Source organism: Talpa occidentalis, unplaced genomic scaffold, assembly GCF_014898055.3.
Source record: "Talpa occidentalis isolate TD23 unplaced genomic scaffold, MPIMG_talOcc4v2.1 talOcc4.10, whole genome shotgun sequence".
Taxonomy (NCBI): Eukaryota; Metazoa; Chordata; class Mammalia; order Eulipotyphla; family Talpidae; genus Talpa; species Talpa occidentalis.
In genome coordinates, this window is record NW_023600993.1 from 97299169 (window position 1) to 97320070 (window position 20902).

The window sequence follows — 20902 nt, forward strand, 5'->3', positions numbered from 1 at the left end:
ATATTTCCTTTTGTTTATTTGTATTTTTCAGTCTTTCTACTATAAACATGCAGAGCAGAAACACCATGACCTTTGGAATTAGACAAGTCTGAATTGGAAACACAATTCCTCCATGCTCCAGTGGAGAGATCCTGGACCAGTTATTTATCTTTCCTCACCTTCTGCTTCCTTCTTTGCACAAAATTGTAGTCCCCACCTTGGAGAGTGATTTATTTCATGTAAGAGACTACTGACCCAGAAATTAATACATGGGAATGCCAATAAACACAGTCGCGAGTCACATAATGACATTTAGGTGAATGACGGATCACATATACAAAAGTGTCCCCATCCCTGGCCTTGGAAGCTATGTGTGTGTACACAGAGTGATACCGTGAGATAAATGTCTCGTGTAGGACACTGTACCATTCAGGTTTGTGCAATTATGCATTCGCACAACAAAATCACCTAACAACGCTTTTCTCAGAACATACCTGGTCATTAAACAACACATAACTGTGAGCTATTGTGAATGGTATAGGAATTATTAATCGTCATATATCAACGTTACTTCATTCTTAATACACATTTACTTTCCTAAAGTTAGACTTAAAAATTTCTGTTCTTAAATCTTAAAACATGAGGGCCAGAGTGAATCTGAGATTATTTAATTATTGGTTCTGGATGAGGGTGATTTTGTCCCCTGGGGACATTTGTCTGGGGTCACTTAGGGTTGCTGCTGCCAGCTAGTGGGTTGGGGTTGGGGAGCTGCTAAATGTCCTACAACGCACAGGACAGGCCCCGCCTCACAGAATTCTTCATTGCCAGTGGTGTCCATGCCATAGCGCCCCAGTGGAGAAACCCTGGCTTACCACAACCCATAGAGCAGTCACAGAGAATGTTGCCCAAAGAGGAAAGTGTGTGACCCTCCCGAGGTCACACAGCTAGTCACAGATGGGAACTTGTTTTACCTTATTTCGCTGAAAGACCATTGTGCCCTGAGCTTTATCAGGGTTGGGAGTAGAACTGGAACTAGGCTGAGGCAATTGGACAGGCCTGCCCCTGAGCCCCTGTTTAATAACTCTGTTGGCTCAAATGGGTCTTTGCCATGGCTGGGAGCAAGAATGGGGGCGGGGGTATTCCCACAATCCCTGACCAGCCCAATTCATGCCAACCCAACCCAGACATTTCTTACCAGAAGCCTTATAATCCCTCGCTAAAGAAATCCCAGCGTCTCGGGTTTAGCCATTACATTACCACAGGGATTAAAGTCTGCAAGCAAAGCACGCAGAGGTGAGGCGAGAGAAGGAAGAAAATGCCGTGTCAGATGGTTAATTTTTGAGCTGAGGAATGATTTCCAGGCAGACATAAGACAACTTCTCCCTGGTGCTTCCAATCTTGCCCCCTCACCCAGGACAGGAAAGAAAGAGAAGTGGCACCATCTCCCAGAGTGGGGGCAGAAGCTGTCAGAAACCACATCCTCCACCACCATCCTTCCAGCCCCGTCGCCCTGCAGGGTTGCAACAGGCATTTCTGCCAGGGCACTGGGCTGTGGCCAGGTTCTCAGCGGGCACCATTGGCTCCATGCCAGGAGAAAGCATGGCCAGCCCTTGGGGAGCAGGACAGGGGCCAGCTGCCCACTGTGGTGCTCTCCTACTATCCACTAGAGGCCTGTTCCCAGGGGTGTCCAGGGCCTGGCTTGTGGGACAGCATGAACTTCGAACTCTAGCAAGGCCAAAGCCATGCCTTAAACCTCCCTCTGAACCCCCTCCCACCCCAGCCCGTGGCTGGGCCTGTGCAGTGGTCAAAACCACTGAAGCCACTGAGGGTTTGAAAAATCTTGGCTCAGGTCCTCACTGCTGGTGGGGGCGACCTTAGGCAGCCTCATCCCAGCTCGCAGACTCTGTTGCTCAGGGATAGCACACCAACCACAGCATCCAGAGCTACCAAGCGGGGCAGCGCCTCGAGGAGAGACAGCCCCTGAGAGGCAGGAGCTGTTGGGATGAGTGGAAGGGGCAATAATCAGGAAGCTGGAGGTGGAGCTTGAAATCTGGACCCAACGCCAAGAAGCAGAGGAGCCTATGAACTTGGCATCCAGCATCCAGCACCTCACTGGCCCACAGAACCAGTGACTTGACTCTGTTCCTCTGTTTCCTCATCTGCAAATAGGGGATGATGATAAGACTTTCGACCTCATAGAGGTATTGTCGCAAAGAACAAAAATTACTGCAGGTTAAGTGCTGGGCACAATGTAGGGGGCAGAACGAGCAAGAGGTAACATGCTACCCGCCACGGATGGGCTCTTTGAACCATCTCTTGTCCTCTTTATCTTAGAAAAGGCATTTCAGGCCTGCCAGGCGGGGCATGAAGGCAATGATTCCAGGGGGACAGATGTGCCCGCCACCCCACACACCCCTCCCCAGAAAGAAAGGAGTTTGGAACACCAGACAGCAGTCCCAGGCACAGCACCCAGTCTGGCAAAAGGGAACCCCACCCAAGATTTCTCACGTCATGCACGGCCAGCTCCAGGGCGCTCCCTTCCCCTAAATCACAGTGTGATTGGCAGCCCCTCAAGGAGTTTGGCGTCCCCGCTGCGCACCGGTGCAGACATGGAGGGCTTGGCCAGGGTGGGCAGCTGAGGCTCATGCGGACAAGGCCAGAAGGAATCACACCGTCGTGGGTGCAGATCTGGTCCTTATAAGCTGCGAATTTGGGCTGGTGGGTTGGCCTTTCGGAGCCTCGGTGTTCCCATGGGCAAGTTGGGATGCGCGTTGCCCCGCTCCGAGAGCCAGAGGCCATCAAAGGGGAAATGGATGTGGATGTTCACGCTGTGTGAGTGCTGGGAGCTCTTCCACCCTGGCCTTTCAATCAACATCCATCCCTGCCCCAGAGCAACACCACGGCAAGCGATGAGCACCTAAGACTTGCCAGGCCTGGCTCCTGGATCCCCAGGTGAAACCACCCACAACCGCAGGAGGCAGCTGCAAGTGCTGTCCCCAGAGCATGTGGGGCTCAGTTTACATGACCCAGAGAGCTGCGTGACTTGCCCAATGTGAAGGGGACATGAGGACAAAGAAGATGCCATTCACTGAGGGCTTACTCTGGCCAGGCACCGAGGTGCCGCAGCGTCAGCTCACTCACTCGTCCCATGACCCTGTTCAGAAATGAGAGACTGAGGCGCAGGGAGGTTCAGCTACCTCTTCATCTGTGCACACGTCCAGCAGGGGACGAGCTGTGAGGCCCCCGCGGTGGGCTGAGCCTGGGGCGCCAGTTCCCAGCCCAGTGGGGAGCAAAGTCGGTGTTTATTCAGCAGTCCTACGTGTGCTGCCGGCTAAGTCCTCTGCAGTCCTTTTGACTTCTACTCCTCACACACTCCGGGGGTGCTAGCAAAGGAAATGGAAGGACGTGTGCTCAACAGAAAAGCATGTGAAGGCCCTTCCGCATCCTCTCTGGATCTGTTCAGTCTGGAGAGTGAGGAGAGCTGACTTCAGTGCCCATTTTCCAGAGAGAAGGCTGACGCATGGCGGGTAAAGCCAGAAAGGAGCCCAGGGCAGCCCAGAGGGGAAGAGTTGCGGCAGCCCAGAAGTTTGCTCTCTAATTTCCAACCAGCACTCCCTCCTACCCTCTCCTGGGCCTGGAAACACTCAGAGAGCTGTTGGGGGCCACCTGCATGCATCTGGGCCCAGGACTCCCTGGGGCAAGGAAGAGGCGGTGGAGAGGGTCCATCATCTGGCCCCAGGAGGTCTCTGGTTGGTCGCCCCATCCCCCCAGCTTCAGTGGAGGATGTTAGACCCCTGGATTCATTAGCAGATGTTGTAACAGGTTCAAGTTCTTGGAGCTATTCATTAAAAATGTTCCTGGGCCAGCTTATAAGTCAGAGGTGCCCTGGCTTCACTAATCATTCATGAACCACCCAGGAGGGTCAGGGGCAGGGGGACTGCACTGAACTCGGAGCCCCCAGGGGCCCGGCTCAGCTAGGAGGGTAGGTCACTCACTGTGACCTTGGGCAGCTCCTTCCCTCCTCAGTGTCCTCATCTGTCCAGAGGGTCCTTCCAATTCCTAACATGGGGTGGGGGTGCATCTAAAGGCCCCCTCCAGGAATTTCCACCTCCCACTGCTGCTTACAGTCCCCTTACGCCTTTCTCAGGTTGGAGCGAAATCCAATCCGCAATTCCATCGGGCTCTTGAGCTTAGTTTCTCCATGATCAGGGAGGCAGGGGTGTGCCTCTAGGATGGTTATCATCAGCAACAAGGAAAATAATTGGACGTTTTTTAAACACCCACGATGCTTCCACCTCGGGACCTTTGCACTTGCTGTTCCCCCACATGGAAAGCTCTTCTTTTATATGTGCTCAGGGCTGGCTCCCTTACCTCCTTTGGGTTTTTGCACAAATGTGATTTTCTTCAGGTATTTGCTCAAATGCTCCCTTTTCAGTGAAACCTTCCTGATACCCCACTCCGTCTTTGCTGTTATTCACCATAGCACTATCATCCAACATACTATAGATCTTATTTATTTATCCATTTGCTTGTGTGTCTTACTATTGGTCCCTTACTATTGGTCCCCACTATGTCCCTTAGAATAGCAGCTGGCATGTAGTAGGTGCTCAATTAATGCTTTTTTTTTTTCACCGAATGTATTAATTACTTGTGGACAGTGCCTGGCACACAGGAAACACTGAAAAAATACCCATTTTGATTCCAAATGTCATTCTGGATATATTCATTAAGCACCCACTATGTGCCAGGCACTAGGGGCAAGATGGGCGGGATTCCTCGTTATATTTACCAGTTAAACACCAGGCTTCCCTGGCTCCTCCCAAGCCCCACAAGGTAGGCAGAACCATGAGAGAGATGAGGAAACAGGCTGGCAAGGGAAGTGCCTGCTCTTAGCTCTTGGCATGACCAGGATCCATCTGGGATCCCTCCAGGTCATCTGAGGTCACAGCCTGGTGCCCACTACTTTGCCTGACTTTTCTCGGGCACTGAGCATCTGCCCTGCCCCCGACATTCCCAATTTCTTACTGTTTCCCATCACCTCACTTCCCCTCTTGTCCAGCCTGCCCTGTCCCAGGCATCCAAGAGCCAATGCCATAGCAGTGGGACACTGGCTCCTGCTCTGAGACCCAACTGTGCAGTTTTCAAGTCCCCTTTGACAATGACCCTTCACTGCCCACAATCCCTCACTTCTCGGACCCCTAAGGCTCTGGGACTCAGGCCAAGAATATGAATCTGTAGCTCTTCTCTGAATAAGCACTATCTCATTTAATCTTCCCAGCAGCCCCTAGAAACAGGCTTTATTCCATTTTCTAGTGGAGGAAATAGAGACTTAGAGAATTCGAGCACCCACATAGTGAGTAAAAGAGGAGGCCAAGAATATTCAGAAGGAAGTCTTGTTCCCAATAAACCAGAGACCCCTGGACACACCACTTACTTGTAATGCCAATAACACCTCTGTTACTACCACCAATAGTGATAATAGCATTTAGCTAGTACCTCTCAGAATCCAGGCAAAGCCCAATGTTTTTTAGGAACTTGAACCAATCTTCATAACATTTCTAGGAGGTAGGCCCCACCAGTGCCCTCATTTTATAGAGAAGGAAACTGAAGCACAGAGAGGTTAAGAAATTTGCCCAAAGGTCACACAGCCAGGAAGTCAGAGAGCAAGACTGGAACCGAGGAAATCTGGTGCTAGAGATCAAGTGATTCTGGGGGACACACACCAGCCCAGTTTTCCAGAGCAGGAAAAATGAGGTCCAGAGGTCCACGGAGGAGAAAGATCAGGAGCAGGAACCGCCAGTTTTCATGGACTGATGTGCCGGTTACAGAGGCGTGAGAAGACTCTCTCAGGACCGGACTCAACTCCTCTAGCGCCCTCTGCGAGAGGGAGCCACTGGGCCAAGGCAAGGCACCCACCAGGCTCTACCAGGCACTGTCAGGCCCAGACACATCATGATTCCAGCCCCAGGCAGACTCTAGTCGACAGAGCAGACATGTTCCCAGGTCTCCCAGCTCTGAGATCTGCCCAAGCATCTGTTTTCTAGACTCTTCTGTAAAACGCTCTGCCCTCGCACTACAGAGGTTTGCTGAGTCCAAGCCCTTGCTAGAGAAGTCCAGGGGGGCTGCAGACGGGATGGGGGTAGGAAATGGTTAAAATGAGCTGGGAGAATTTTCCTTCCCTCTCTCCCTCTCCCCCAGCCTTCCAGGGCGGCAGAAAAGCAAAGGGCTGGTCTTGAGAGAAAGGTGAGCGCAGCATGTGAAAGTGAGGGGACAATGGGCTGTGGGTGGCGGAGAACAAGGGCTTCTCTTGTTACTTCTCCCAGCCAAGCGGGGAGGCGCTGTGCCAGCCAGCTGAGCGCCCAGGGGGCAGGGGGACGGGTCAGTTCTATCCTGCGAGGAGCTGGCCTCCAAGCTGGCTGGGGCAGTGGTTTGGCTCATCTGGACCACCCTCCAGCTCCAGGTCCTCGCCACCCTGCGGCCTCCAGCTGCCAGGCTATGTGGCTGCGGGTAAGCACCTGCCCTCTCTGGGCTTTGGCCTCCTTAACAGAAAGCTGCCTGCCTGCCTCACGGGTTTGCCGGAGCAGAAAGGATTTAGTGCATCTGGAACAGGGTTCAGGGGGCCACTGGCTTGGGGGCCTGAACGTTCTGTGTGCTGGGGGCTGTTCTGCACATTGCGGGGTCTTTACCCCTGGCCTCTACCTACTGGATGCCAATAGCACCTCCATCAAGTTGTGACCATGAAGGTTGGAAACCAACATTTTTTGAGCCCTTTACAAGCATTATTGTTGATTATTATCCTACCCACAACAGATGAGGAGATGGAGGCATAGAGTGGTTTAGTAACCGACAAAGGTCACACAGCTGTCTTAAAAGTCAGGATTTAAACCCAAGCAGCTAAATCCAAGTTCCCATCCACTTGCTTGACCACCCATGTTAGTTTCTGTCTTCAGAGAGCTCCCCAAACTTCTCTCCTGCTCTAGTGTCAGCATGGCATGTCTTTCCTCCGAGAAGCCTCTCTGCCTTCCTCCCTCTATCCAGCACAACGGTCCCCTCGGCCTTTGCCTCCACTCAACCATGAAGGAGGATGAGCTTTCAACGAGGCAGACATAGGCTCTAACAAGGGACCCCCCACTCACTCAGTGGCTGTGAGATGCTGAGCAAGGAGCCTCAGCCTTCTCCTCTGTAAATGGGGCATAGCCCGTGTCACACAGCATCTTCCAGACCACAGACTCGGGAGCAAAATGCCAGGGTGTGAATCCTGGCACTGCCACTTCCAAGCCTTGGGCAATGAACAAGTGACCGAACCGCTCTGTGCCTCAGTTTCCTCATCCCTGCAGAGCCCCAGGAGAGACTGCATCTGCAGGGCTTTGAACCATGCCTATGTGAGACACTGGCGAGGGCTCTTGAGAGGCCTCTTGGGGGACAGGGAGAGAGCACGAATAAGGCATGTGATCCGGGACATCAACAAAGTTGAATCACTTCCTGCTGCCTCACGGGTACCAGCACATTCCTGTGGGAGAGCTTGATACAGCTGATATCAAATCCCCCTCTCAGCCCAGGCTGCTGATAAGGACCCCCGCAGGAGGGACAGCGCAAGGAGCAGCAGAGGATCCACCGGGCCGGCTGGCAGGGGTGTGCTGGCCTCCCCAGCCTTTCTCCAAAGTCTTTATCCACCTGGGGGGCACTGTCCAGTGAGTCGAGCCGGCCCCTCAGCACAGGCCCATCCCCATAGGCTGCCCTCCCATGTGGACTTCAGGGACAAGCACACAGAGCAGAGAGCCTAGTGTCCCTCTTTTGCAGAAAAGAGCAACAGCAGCACCTACTATGGAAAAGAGCAACAGCAGCACCTACTATGTGACAGGCACTTTCAGGTCTTCCCAGGTTTCTTTATGCCCACTTTCTGGATGAGGAAATCAAGGTGCAGGGGAGGAAACACTTGTCAGGACATACTGAGACCTGGTGTGTCTCTTCCCCAACTCATCCCCACTCAAGAGTGGTTCGAGCGCAAGTCAAGTGTGTGACTTGTTTGGGGCCCTGGCCAGGTCTGGCCGAGTTAAGGTGCTGACTTTGTGTCTTCACGGTCTAGGGGTGCCAGAAAAGCCGGCTCATCAGCCCGGAGGGCACTGTCCTGTGGAGCAGGGTCAGGAAACACGATCTTGCTCCCTGCAGCCTCCCCGGGAAGCACATCGGCCTGTTTACACACCTGGCAGGAGCTTGGGGAAAGTGGAAAGTTGGCCGAGCCTCAGAGGAATGGCCCCACAGCCAGGGGGCTGTGGCGGGGAGAGCCTGGGGGCACAGATGAGGGTTCTGGAGACTTGGAGAGTCTGGGAAAGTCTCTCCAGGCCCACTCTGGGGCTCAGTTTTCCCAGCTGAAAAATGTAAGAACTAGAAGGCCTGAATCCACCCCAAACCTCACCCAAGTGGGTGGTAGTCTGGGGTTTCAGAAGGCGCATGTTTTTGAAATCAGTGATACCTGAGTTTAAATATAATTCATTCATTCAGCACTTGTTTACTGAGTACCTACTATGTGTCAACACCATCCTAGGCACCTGGGATGCTGCAGAAAACAAGTCAGATGTGAGTCCTACCTTTGCGTTGCTCACAGTCTAGTTGGGGAGGGACTGTGAACCAATAATTTTAATTGGCATGACTGCCATAAAGGAGATAAAATAGGAAGTTGTTTAAAAGTGTTTTGTGGGGCTGAGGTGGACAAGTGTTCTTGAGAAAGAGTAAACAAGGATGACACTTCAGAGGAGGGGTCGTTGAAGCAAAGACTAACTGCCTGTGGTGAGAACAAGCTTGCAAAGCTTGAAGAAACAAAAGCAGGCCTCTAAGGCTGGAGCACTACGAAAGGAGAAGAGCATGGGAGGTTGTAACAACCACAGTCTCTAATCTTGCATTTGATGTTCTGACATCCTGGGACCTTGCTGACCCTCAAGCATCAGCCCCTCCCAGGGCTGGCCACTCACCAGAGAGAATAAACAACTGGCCTACGTGCATGCGCTTCCAATGTAAACCAACCAATCCAGAGCCCGCACCCCTAGATACCGCCTTCACTAGGCTGTCTCATCCCAGGCCACTATCCACCTGTCCAAATCACCCCAGGGACAGCCCCAGGTGACCAGAGAGAGCCCCCAGGGCACACAGAAATCATTCAAACAACCCAACCAGTCCGGCAGTCTGCTCACCCTGCCTCTCCCATTCCTTAAATGTTTAATCTATGGCCAGGTAGTGATAAAGACCATGAAGAAAGATAAGGCAGGGAAGAGAATGTAAAAGATTTTTCATTTTCCATTGTAGACAGGGTGGTCAGGGAAGGCCTTTGAGGAAGTTCATCTTTGAACTAAGATGCATGAAGCAAGGGGCAAACCTTGCTGGTACCTGGGGAAGAGCAGTGAGGCACAGGCCACAGGAAGTGCAAGAGTCCTGGGGTGTGAGCAAGCTCCTGATAATTGCAAAACAACGAGAAGGGCGGTGTGGAGTAGAGGGAGTGAAGCGGCCAGGCTCCTAGCAAATAGTCTATAAACAGTGGCTGTTCTTTCCTCCCTCCGCTCAGGGCCTAAGATGCTCTGAACAGGAATAAGGAAGCTTGACCTCTGGCCCCCCTCACCTCTTATCCACACTTGGATTCAGAGAGGACGTGAGCAGTCGCTAGAATACAGCATTGACGGCTGGGAGCCTGAGATGGTGGGGGGCGGTGGTCACTGGACAAGGAAAGAGGGCAGGAGGTGCTCATCCCCACCTGCCACTTACCCACCGTGAGGCTTCAGGCACCTCCCTTTCTTCTGTGGGCCTCAGTGTCCTCTTTATGCAAATCAAACTAAAATGATCATCAGGTTTTGAAATGCTGTGACTGACTGCAAAAACAATAGCTAGTATTTACCAAGTGTTCACTTCACCAAGTGACTTAAATATAGGCATTCACCCCAAATGCAACACTGGGGCGTGGGCTATGATTAGACCCAGTCTCCAAATGACAAACCGAGAACCCACGATTACAACAAAGCTCATTCCACAAAGTGTCTCCCATTTCCCTGAAGTTGGCTTCAAAGAGCCCCCCCAGAAAAACATGCGTGAAGATTGGGTTGCCAGGAAACAAAATGTACGTATCCCTGATGTATATATTTTGCATACATGAACTTATTGCTTCCTCACAAAAGCCTATGAGGAGGGGACCATGAACATCTCCATCTTGCAGAAGGGGAAACCAGTTCAGAGAAGTGCAGACAGCTTCCTGGATCACACAGCTCATCAGGGCAGGCTGCAGCTAAAGGAGCCCAAAGCCAGGAACTTTTCACCAAGGCAGGGTCCCTCCTGAACATCAGGGCCTGCACCCCAGCACTAAGGGACCCCAGCACAGGATACACCTGTGAATGATGGGCAAATTGTGCACCAAGATTCAGAAGAACCGACCCCACAGGTGGGGCTGCCAGCTATGATTTCCTGCTGCCACTGAAACAAGTAACAACAAATGACCCCCAGCTAAACAAGCATTTTTGTTGTGGCTAAAACAAGAATTTTCTCTTACAGATCAGAAGTCTGAAATCATTGTCACTGTGCTAAAGTCAAGGTGTCATCAGGGCTGGTTCCTCCTAGAGGCTCTCCAAGGGATCCACTCCTTGCCTTTGCCAGCTTCTAGAAGCCACCTGCCTCCCTTGCCTCAGGGCGCCTCCCAAACTTCCCCTACCCCTAAACTTACTGCCTGACCCTCTGTTGCTCTCTTGTAAGGACCCCAGTGATCACATGGGGTCCACCCGGATAATCTCCTCGTCTCAAGCCCCTTACCTGATCACATCTGCAAAGACCCCTTTCCATGTAAGGTGGCATCAGAGACATACAGGCTCAGGGGATTGGGACACACAGCTTTTGGTACATCACTGGCCAGGGAGCTTCCTTTACTTAATCACCACTAAGTGTTAAGGTGGAAAGAAGGTCATTCAGGTGCCCTCTCATTCTACAGGCAAGACCAGGCCTCCATGGCTGGCTGGCTGCTGGGTTCATGGATCTCCAGACAAAGCACCTAGGCAGGGGACTGGTCCAGTATTTCTTGAGGTGAAAGAGGTCAACCCCAGAACACTTCGCATCATTCACAGAAGAAAAACAAAGAATCCGTTTCTGATTCTGTCCTCCTTCTCCTTCCTTCCAGAACAAAGTCTCAGTTTGGTGCTAGCTTGTCTTAAGTCCCTCCTGGCCATTTTTCTCTCCTTTAACAAAGAAAGGGCTGCTCTCAGGCCCTCAGCATCAAGTAAGTTGCACAAGGTGTCAGAAAAAGCCAGCACTTAGTAATTGTTTATTTGTTGCTGGTTTTCTTCTATTAATCATTCAGATTCCTAGATTTTCAGACAAGGTCCTTAAATAAAATTCCCTTTTTTTTTCCCTTCTGATTTAAGTCATTGTATTTGTTTTTAAAGTGGGGGGAAGGCAATAAGGCATCAGTGTTTAAAAAGCAGATGTATGATAGGAATGTAATCAAGTATATAATATCAAGAAGAGGAAAAATGACATGGATGGTATTTGGATGATTGAAACCAAATCAGACACTTTTGGTGGATGTCGACAGATTCCCTGGCCAAGCTCTCAATGTGATAATAAAGTTAAAAGCACTAGGCAGTGTCTGGCCAGAGAAGGTATTTGACTCAAGGGGCTGGACTTGTGCTTTCTTCCGGGATATTCCTACTAGAGAAGACTCAAGGGCCTTTCAGAATCCTGTCCACCCTATCTCCCAAAGCCCAGGATGGAGAGGACAGGAAAGAAGTGGTTGAAGTCGCTGTGTGACCTCAGGAACACTACTTAACTTCTCTGTGCCTCATCTTCCTCCTCTGTAAAAGTGGGGATCACCGTTATTCCTACATCTTAAAGCTGATGTGAAGAGTAAATGAGCTAAAATATGAAAGGCATGTAAAACAGAATAAATAAGAAAAAGCTGAGCTGATATTTTTATAAGTACCCAGTAAGCTTTGGGCCCCACTAGACAATGTCTCTATCTTCTAATTAAGTCTCACAACAGCCCTTTGGGAAGGTGTGAATTCTTCCCACTTCACAAATGAGTAAACTGAGACTTAGAAATGAGGAGTCTCTAACCCAGGGTCCCCTGTCTCGTACGTAGTTTCAGCACCGAGACCCAAACCCAATTCTTCTCAGCTCCCGGGCACATCCTCTGTTCACCATTTAGCTTCTGTGAGTTTGTTTCCTCATCTGCAGAATGCGCATGCTCTGAGCGCTGAGTAAAAAGCAAGACGTAGTGGTGCAGCCACATATATGATCTCACTGGACCCAAATAAAAACCAGGGAAGAAGGTGCTCTTAGGGCCATGTTATACATGTAAAAGCCGAGGCCCAGAAAATACCATGTCCAAGGTCACAGAGCAAGTATGTGGATGAGAATCCAGATCTGATTCCAAAGACTTCAAATGGAATAAAATGACCATTTTGGGGGGTCATCCACCTAAATTGCACCCCTAATCCCTGACACAAGAATTAGGCAAATGCAAGAAAGTGGGCCTCTGACCTTACAGGTGCACTACCATCCCCTAAAAAGATTCACCACCCCAGAGCAAGTCGGCTTGATACCTTTGTGCAAATTAGGACAAGGAGCCCTTCCTCGGGAGATCCAGCGCTGCGCCAGGGGACAGCTTGACATGTGGCGTACAGGATGGTCAGTCTCACCTCCAGCCAACTCCAGGCCCTTTGCACACTGCACAACCCATACAACGCCCGGTGGCAGTCCTGCCTAGAACACCCCAAACTCCTCCTCCTGAAAGCATCCTTAGAAAGTCCCCTGTGAACACCCAGTGTAAGAACTCATCTCGGCCAGATGGTCATCCAGCTTCATTTGCTTGCAGTGGGTACAGGCAGGAAAAGGGGCACACACGAGGCTGGTATTCACAAGCTTTAACCATCTTGTTTGTCCCCACTGGTGTCCGAGGCTAGTCTCCAAACTTCCAACCCATGGGTGGCCATTTTTGGAAAACTTGTGTTTTGGAAAACGTGCGGTTCCTCCAGCAGCACCCTGACTTCGAAGCCTCTGGCACTCCAAGCAAGAGCTGGGATCCCTAGTGGTGTTGGAAATTGCAACCACTGCATTCCAGAAGTGCATCCCACTTCTTTTCATGCCTGCTGACAGCCTTCCCTAGCCAGGAGGACATAATGTAAGAATTGTTCCCCCCTGCCCATCTGCCCTTCAGATTAACTCCAGCCTCCCCACAGCCCAGCTCACCAGTCGCCAAGGGACAGGTGCTTGAGGGCAACCCTTCCAGCTACACAGACACCCAGGACAGCAGAGCCACAGCGGTCAGGCGTCAAGGTGCAGCTGGAAGACCAGGACCCAGCCAGGGGCAAATGGCAAAGACCGAAGAGTCTTGGACAGGTTTCCTGATCTGCTATGTGCAAACAGGTGAACATTTTTGGGAATCCATATGTACAATGCAACCTGCACTGGTAGTTCCAGAAGTTTGAGGTCAAAGAGGCTCGGAAGTGGAATCTGATGTGGGCACCGAGGGCTCTTGCTCTGAAGCTACAGTTGCACATCAAGCATTTTTTGCTGTGCTGTTAGTCTCCAGCCTTTGTTTGGGAGAGGTTATCACAGGGTTAAAACTGATTTAGATTACAAGAATTGTCTTGAGTTTGCATAGCAAACTCACTCAGTTCGCTTTATATGTATGTCACAGAGCAATAAAAACTGCGATGTTCTCTGTTTAATGTTCTCTAAGGATGTTTTTATTCATGCTGTACATTAGACTGAGAAACATGTCAGCTATTCATATCCAAGGACATATATATCTCTCTCTCTCCTAGGTGGGGGGTGCTTTGAATGTGCTGACAGAGATTTTGAGGGAGACTAAGCAGGACCTGTCTCCTGGAAAGAGACCCTGGTTGATCAGTCACTTAAAGCGGCAGTGACATCTTGGGCTACCCAAAAGGTCCCCACCAGGGAGCCAGAGGGAAGCAGGCAAGGTTCTTAATGAATTATAACTAAGGAAAGGGTGTAAAATGCAAGGGTTCAATGAGCAGACCTTGCACTCCGGGTCTGCACTTGGACAAGTCACCTACCTTGCTGCGCTTTCGTTTCCTCAGTACAGGAATGCAATCGGAGCTGCCTCCCTGGTTGTGGCCAGTACGTGGGACAGTGCCTGAGAATCTTAGCATGGCGCCAGGAACAGAGAAGAATCAAGTGTTCAATAAAACTCCCTCCTTATCAGGCTCCCCGCCATTGCAGGGGCTATAGGCACCCTGTTACCTGCACATAATGGGGCTTATATGGAAGCATAATCACTCTGAGGCTGGTAAGGCCCTTTCCGAGGCCTGTGCTGGAGTCTGTATTTGTAAATCTGTACAATTTTTCTTAAAGACAGTCTTTCAAATGCTGCAGTCATGCCTGGCTTAACAGTGGGATATGTTCTGAGGAATGTGTCCTTAGGTGTTTTTTGTGGTTGTGTGAACGTCAGAGTGTAATGACACGCACCTAGGTGTTGTAGACTGTGACACAACTAAGGCCACTGGGACCACTGTCGTCTACGCAGTCTGTCATTAACCAAAAAACGAGGCTAAGGGGCACATGACCGTCCACGCTTCAGGCTTTATAACACTTGGCTCTGCCCCTGGGTTCACAGATCTTGCTAGAGGGCAGAGCAGAGAGAAGCTTTCAGAAGGCTGCTGGGGAGAGGGACCCTGTGTGTTGCCTCTCTTCTCCCTGAGCGCAGCCTGGGGCCTGCAGACCCACCATCCTTCCACCAATGATGCCTCACAAAGCTAGGTGACTCCTGGCTCCACCCCTCCCATCACTTCTCAGAAGCCAGCATTGCTGATTGACCCATTTTTCAGACAAGCAAAGTGAGACCCAGAGGAGAAAGGAGGTCACTCCACGGTCCTGAGGTCAGCCGGAATAGCCCAGATGGGCCAGTTTTTGAAGAAGTGACCTAATCCTTATTCCAGCATCTATTATTTTTCTCTTCGATGGCAAGAAAGTCTAAAAGAGTGGACATTTGCACAAGCAAGACCTTGCCTGGGTATTAGCCCTGGATCTCCTTGGCACCACACAGTACCAACCTCCTCATGCCTGTGCCCTCCTCCAGCGGCCCTCTCTGAACACCTCTTCAAGCTCCCCTGGTCTCTGCTACGTAAAGCACCAATAAATTGCACCCTCTATTTTCATTTTAACGAACATTGACTATCTTGTTGAGGCAAGGTGACGCAAGTGCTGGAGATAGAAACCTTGTCTGATGAGCCTGGTGGCTTCCCACGATGCCCAGGGTGGACTGGGCACAGGCAAGGAACCCAGCAGAGACCTACAGGACCATCTTCTTCCAGCCCCCATTGGTGTTGACTTTGTCATGACTCTCCTGACCTCAGCCTGCAGCCTTTGATCTTCTAGGGGTTACTTTGAAAGCCTAGAAACGGCTCTGCGAGGGATTCTGGCAAGCCAGGGGCTGAAGCACCCCTCACTCAGCCGCCTGCTGTGATCCTGAGCGAGTCACTTCATCTCTCTGAGCCTCACTTTTCTTCTCTGGAAAATGGGATAAATAATCCGTCCCCCCCCCACCCCCCCCACCCCCCGGGGCACTGAGAGGATTAAGTAAGGTGGTGTGGTCAGGCAAAGTTTAGCACTGCACCTTGCTGCAGCCATAAACCTTGGCAGGGACCCGCCAGGGCACTTACTCTGCACCGGCGGGGTCTGCGAGATCCACACCGTGGCCTCACCTATATTTACAGCCCTGTAGGCTGGCACTGTCACTTTCTCCGCTTTTACTTATGAGGACACTGAAGTTCAGAGAGGTGAAGTGACTTGCGCCCGTCACACAGCTTGGCTTCATCCGTGGTGATCAGCAAGCGAGTGCGCCGCACGACGCCAGCGCGCAGAGCTGAACAGAGACACCATCTCCCCAGAGAGGAGACTCAGCAGGCTGAATGGGGCTCAGGCTCTAAGCAGCTGCTGGAAAAGGGGCACAGAGGTTTGGGGTGTCCACAGCAGCCCCGGGCAGGGAACAGGGCGGTGGTTTGGAGAGGTGGGTCTAGACGCAGCCTTCGGAGGTCTCCAGCCTCGGGCGCGGGCCCGGGCACGGAGGGGCGCGGGCGGAGGGGGCATTACCTTGGGCGGGAGGGCGAAGAGCACCGGCAGCAGCGCGAGCGGCGTGAGCAGCAGCACCAGCAGCCGCCGCGCGCTCCACACCTTCTTGGCCACGGCCGCCAGCGCCGCCATCGCGCGATCGCCCGGCGGCGGCCGAGCTGGAGCACCCGACTGCCCGCGCCCGCCCCGCGCCCGCTTAAGGCCGGGGGAGGAGCGGGGAGGGACAGCGCAGGGGTCCCGCCCTCTCCCCGGGCCTCCCGGAGGGAAGGGTGGGGCCTGCTCCCCGGGGACCGGGGAAGGAGCCTGGAGAAGTCGGGAGGAGGCAGGCACCAGACCCCAGGACCCAGAGTCCACCCCTGGAGGCTGCGCGGCCTCGGGTTTCAGGTTGTCAGATGCCCAGCTCGGGGCCCAAGGCGGCTCACCCCCCTGTGCGGTGGGCAGGAAGGACGCGAGGCCCTCAGCACTTACTGGTACTGCTGGGGTCGTGACCTTGAGCCATGGCCTCTGCTCCCCGGTGCAGAGGGTTACCCTGATTTTCTCCCAGGGTGGGCGAGGCATCTGTAGGGCTGAGTGCAAGTGCTGGTTGTCTGCAAGTTGCATCCTTAAGTTTTTAAAGAATCTGCCAAATTGTTTTCCAAAGTGTTTGCCTCCTGTTACATTTCTGTTAACGGTTGTGAATGATCCAGTTTCTGTGCGTTCTTGCCAGCATTTGGTGTTGTCGCTAGTTTTATTGTAGCCTTTCAGATAAAGCGTGGTGATAACTCACCGTGGCTTTAATCTGTGCTGCCTCAGTGACTAATGATGTTTAACAACTCTTGCTGTCAGTATTTTCTCTGTAGTGAACTCTCTTCCTGTTGCCTCTTTTTTTAAAACTGGACTTTTTTTTTGCTATTGAGTTTTGGGCGCATCTTATATATTCTAGATACCAGTCCTTTGTCAAATATGTTGTCTGCAAATATTTCCCCCAAATCAGTAGTTGGTCTTTCCATCTTGTTAAAGCCTTTCACACTGCAGCAGACTTTGCAATTTGGGGAAATAAAAATTATCTTTGGATCATGCTTTTTTTTTGGCGTAAAACTTTGCATAGCCCTAGATCCTGAAGATTTTCTCATCTTTTTTTTCCCCTTGAAGTTTGACAGTTTGTAGTTTTATCTTTTATGTTTAAGTCTATGAGTTAGTTCAGTTTTATATGAGGGAGAAGATTTAATTTGAAGTGGGGTTTTGTTTTTGTTTGCCTATTATTGATCAGTTAGTGCAGCATCGTTTGTTTAAAAAGTTATCTTTATTCCATTGAATTGCTTTTGCACTTTTGTCAAAAATCAATTGAAAAATATTTGGTGGATCTATTTCTGGTATTTCTGTGCTCTTCACTGATCTAATCACCATGTTAGATCAATCTCCCAATACTACATTGTCTTGACTGCAACTATAAAGGGGCTTGAAATTGGAGACTGATTCCTCCTACTTTATTCTTTTTTTTCAATATTATTCTAACTATTCTAGTTCCTTTGCTTTTCCACATAAATTTTTAGAATACCTACAACAATCCTTGCCACGGATTTTGGTAGGAATTGCATTAAATCTATGTATCAATTTGGGGAGAATTGACATCATGATTATGTTAACTCTTCGAACCCATTAACATGGTAGCTCTCTCCATTTATTTAGCTCTTATTTTGTTTTCATTAACACTTTGTAGTTTTTGGTCTAAAAGTCATATATATGTTTTATGTTATATTTACACATAAATAGTATATTTAAGCAATGTAAGTGGTATTTTTTAGCGTTCAAATGCTCACTACTAGTATATGGAAATACAGTTGAATTTTATATGTTTATCTCATGTCCTGAAACCTTGTTCAACTCATTTATTATTTTTATTTCTTTGAACTTATGTTGTCAAATCCTTAGGATTCACTACATAGACACTCATGTCCGCAAATTAGGACAGTATTTTTCTTCTTTTCTGACCTGTGTGCTTTTAATCTACTTTTCTTGCTTTATTGCACTGGCGATGAACTTAGAACACTATGGTTGAGTAAGACTGCAAGGATGGGTATTCTCACATGCTTCATGATCTTAAAGAGAAACAGTCTTTCACCATTAAGTGTAATGTTTGCTGTAGTTGTTTTATATATACTCCTTAACAAATTGAGAAAGTTCCCATCCTTCTTATTTTTTCTGAAAGTTTTTATCATGAGCAGATGTTGAATTTTATCAAACACTTGTTCCCCCTACATCAATTAATATAATCGAGCGGTTTTTCTTCTTTTAATATGGTGGATCACATTGCTTGGTTTCAAATAATTTAAACAGTCTTATATTCCAGTCTTATATACCACTTGGTCATGATGTACAATTATTTTTATATGTTGTTGACTTCTGCTTGCTAATACTTTAATAAGGATGTTCATCTGTAAGGATCTGTAATCATGAGGCGTAGTATCTGTAGCTTACCCTTTTTGGCTATCTTTCTCTGATTTGGCTTATACTAACCTTATACTATAAATTGGGAATTATCCCCTTCTGTTCTATTCCCTTGAAGAGAGATTATGTGGAATTGGTGTTAATTCTTGCCTAAGTGTTTGTTAGATTCACCAGTTAAGCCATACAGACTTGAAGATTTCTTTTTTGAAAGGTTTTAAATTACAATTTTGATTTCCTTAATCATCCTAGGGCTATTTGAATTATCTGCATCATACTGAATGCATTATGATCATCTATGTTTTTTGAGGCGTTGGTCCATTTCATTTTAGCTGTCACATGTCTGTGTTTAGAGTTTCTAGTGATCCCCCTTGATGTCCGCATGTTCTTTGGTGATATCCCTGCTTCATTCATTCATTCACACATTCCTTATTCATTCATTTGGTAACTTGTATTTTCTCTGGCTCTTTTTCTTTTCTGGTCTTCATAGAAATTTTTCAGTGTAACTATCTTTAAAAAAAAAAAAAACAACTCTTAAAAGTTGTTTTTTGGTTTTCAACGTCATTGACTTCTAGTTTTAACTTTCCTATTTCTCCCCCGCCCCCTTTTTTCCCACTCACTCTTCCTTTTTGAGGATCTTGAGTCAGGAGTTTAAATCATTTTGAATTAAATTAAATCAATTTAAATTAATTGATTTGAGTTCAAAGTATGTTTTGTTTTCCTTTGAGATTTCTTCTTTGACCATGGATTATTTACTAGTTGTTTAATTTCTAAGTGTTTGAAGATTTTCCTATTATCTCTTTGCTATTAATTTCTAATTCGATTCTACTATAGCCAAAGAACTATAACCCTGTGTGATTTCTTTTAACTTCGCTGAGGTTTGTATTGTGACCCTAATGATTATCATGCATAGTCACTTGAAAGAATGTACATTGTGCTGTTGCTGGGTGGGCTCTATCTGCGTCAACTACGTTCTGTAGTTTGATGGGATTGTTGAGTCCTTCTACACCCTTGCTAATTCTACATCTAGTTGTTCTATCAATTATTGAGACAGGGGTGGTAAAGTCCCCAACTATAATTGTAGATTCATCTATTTATTCTTTAATTTCTACCAGTTTTTGCTTTATATATCTTCAAGTTCTGTTGTTGGGTCAGTGTCTACAAATTCTAAATCTTTTGGGAATTGATACCTTTAGTATTACACAAAGGCCCTCTCTGCCTCTGATAACTTTTTTACTCTGGTCTACCTTATTTGATATTAATATAGATACTTCTGCTCTTTTTGATTAACATTTGCCTGACCTGTTTTTCCATCCTTTAACTTTCAACATGCCTATCCTATCATATTTGAAGTAAGTTTCTTGTAGACAACACAGTCTGCTTGAATTGTCTGGGAGATGGCCAGTTCTTCAGGAACTTGAAGAGCTCCCAGCAGGCTCTAAGCCTGGGCTTAAGAACTACATAGGGATGCCCTATGTTTATAGAAAAATGGAGGAGGAAGGGAAACTGAGAGGCTTGGGATTGTGCCATTTTAGATAGGAGGGTCAAGGGGTGTCCTTGATGATTCAGGACCCTAACTTAAGCAGAGACCTAAGGAAAATAAACAAGTAGACCCTTTGGCTATAAGAAGGCGCCTTCCAGAAGGAAGGAAAAGCCAAACACAATGGCTGTGAGGCGAGAGACACAACTGGTTTGGCATGATCGGATAACTGGGGTGCAGAGATTCAACAAGCAGGGCAGCCAGCAATGAGACGACTTAAGGTCTTGAAAGTCTGACAAAGATTTTGTATTTTTACACTGAAGGACAGTCATGGCAGGATTAAGTAGATGGGCATATTCTGCTTTCATTATTTTAATAACAGTTTATCGACCTATAATTCACCTAGCGTACAATTCATGCGTTGCAGTGTTTTCAGAATACTCAAAAAGTTGTGTAATCATTGCTATCATCAATTTTAGAAAATTTTCATCATCCCCCAAAGAAAACTCATTCTGGTGAAATGTTTGTTTTTCTTAAAACTTGTGATTTAGAAAAAAATAATCATATTTTAAGTTATATCTACTTACATTTACAATGTGAAGAAATGCAAAGAAAAATAGTAAATGGCCATAACACAGAGAATGCATGGTTATGGCAAATTCAAAAAATTGAATGCAAAGATCTGAAATTTGGGAAGAGGAGAGATGGCAAAAGAAGACCCCAGAAAGGGTACAGCGCTCCTTCCTATCCATGCTCCCCCATGCTGCCCCATTCCCATAAACCCCTAGAGCAAGTTATTTCCAAAGGACCCTCCAGGCTGTGCTGAAACTTTCTTTCATGTCCTTTCAAGGTCAGAGACCTGACCTTGAGTCAGCCTAACAATCAGCCTCACCAAAGGTTCCAGTCTGGGTAGTGTCAGAAAACCCTGGGTGGAGGATGAGGTCCTGAAGGGAGCAC

At 48.7% G+C, this 20902-nt stretch overlaps 1 protein-coding gene across 2 annotated transcripts in view; it reads right to left on the bottom strand.

The window, feature by feature from the left end:
* The window catches only part of SLC13A3 (solute carrier family 13 member 3), a 61581-nt gene extending 45390 nt beyond the window's left edge, over positions 1-16191 (bottom strand). For both annotated transcript variants that reach the window (XM_054698049.1, XM_037499799.1), the window contains exon 1: positions 16063-16191. Coding sequence is in view for 1 of the 2 variants with exons in the window: in XM_037499799.1 (XP_037355696.1) it covers positions 16063-16173 (111 nt within the window). In the remaining variant the exon portion in view is untranslated. The remainder of the gene's footprint in view (positions 1-16062) is intronic.
* Positions 16192-20902: the final 4711 nt, after the last annotated feature.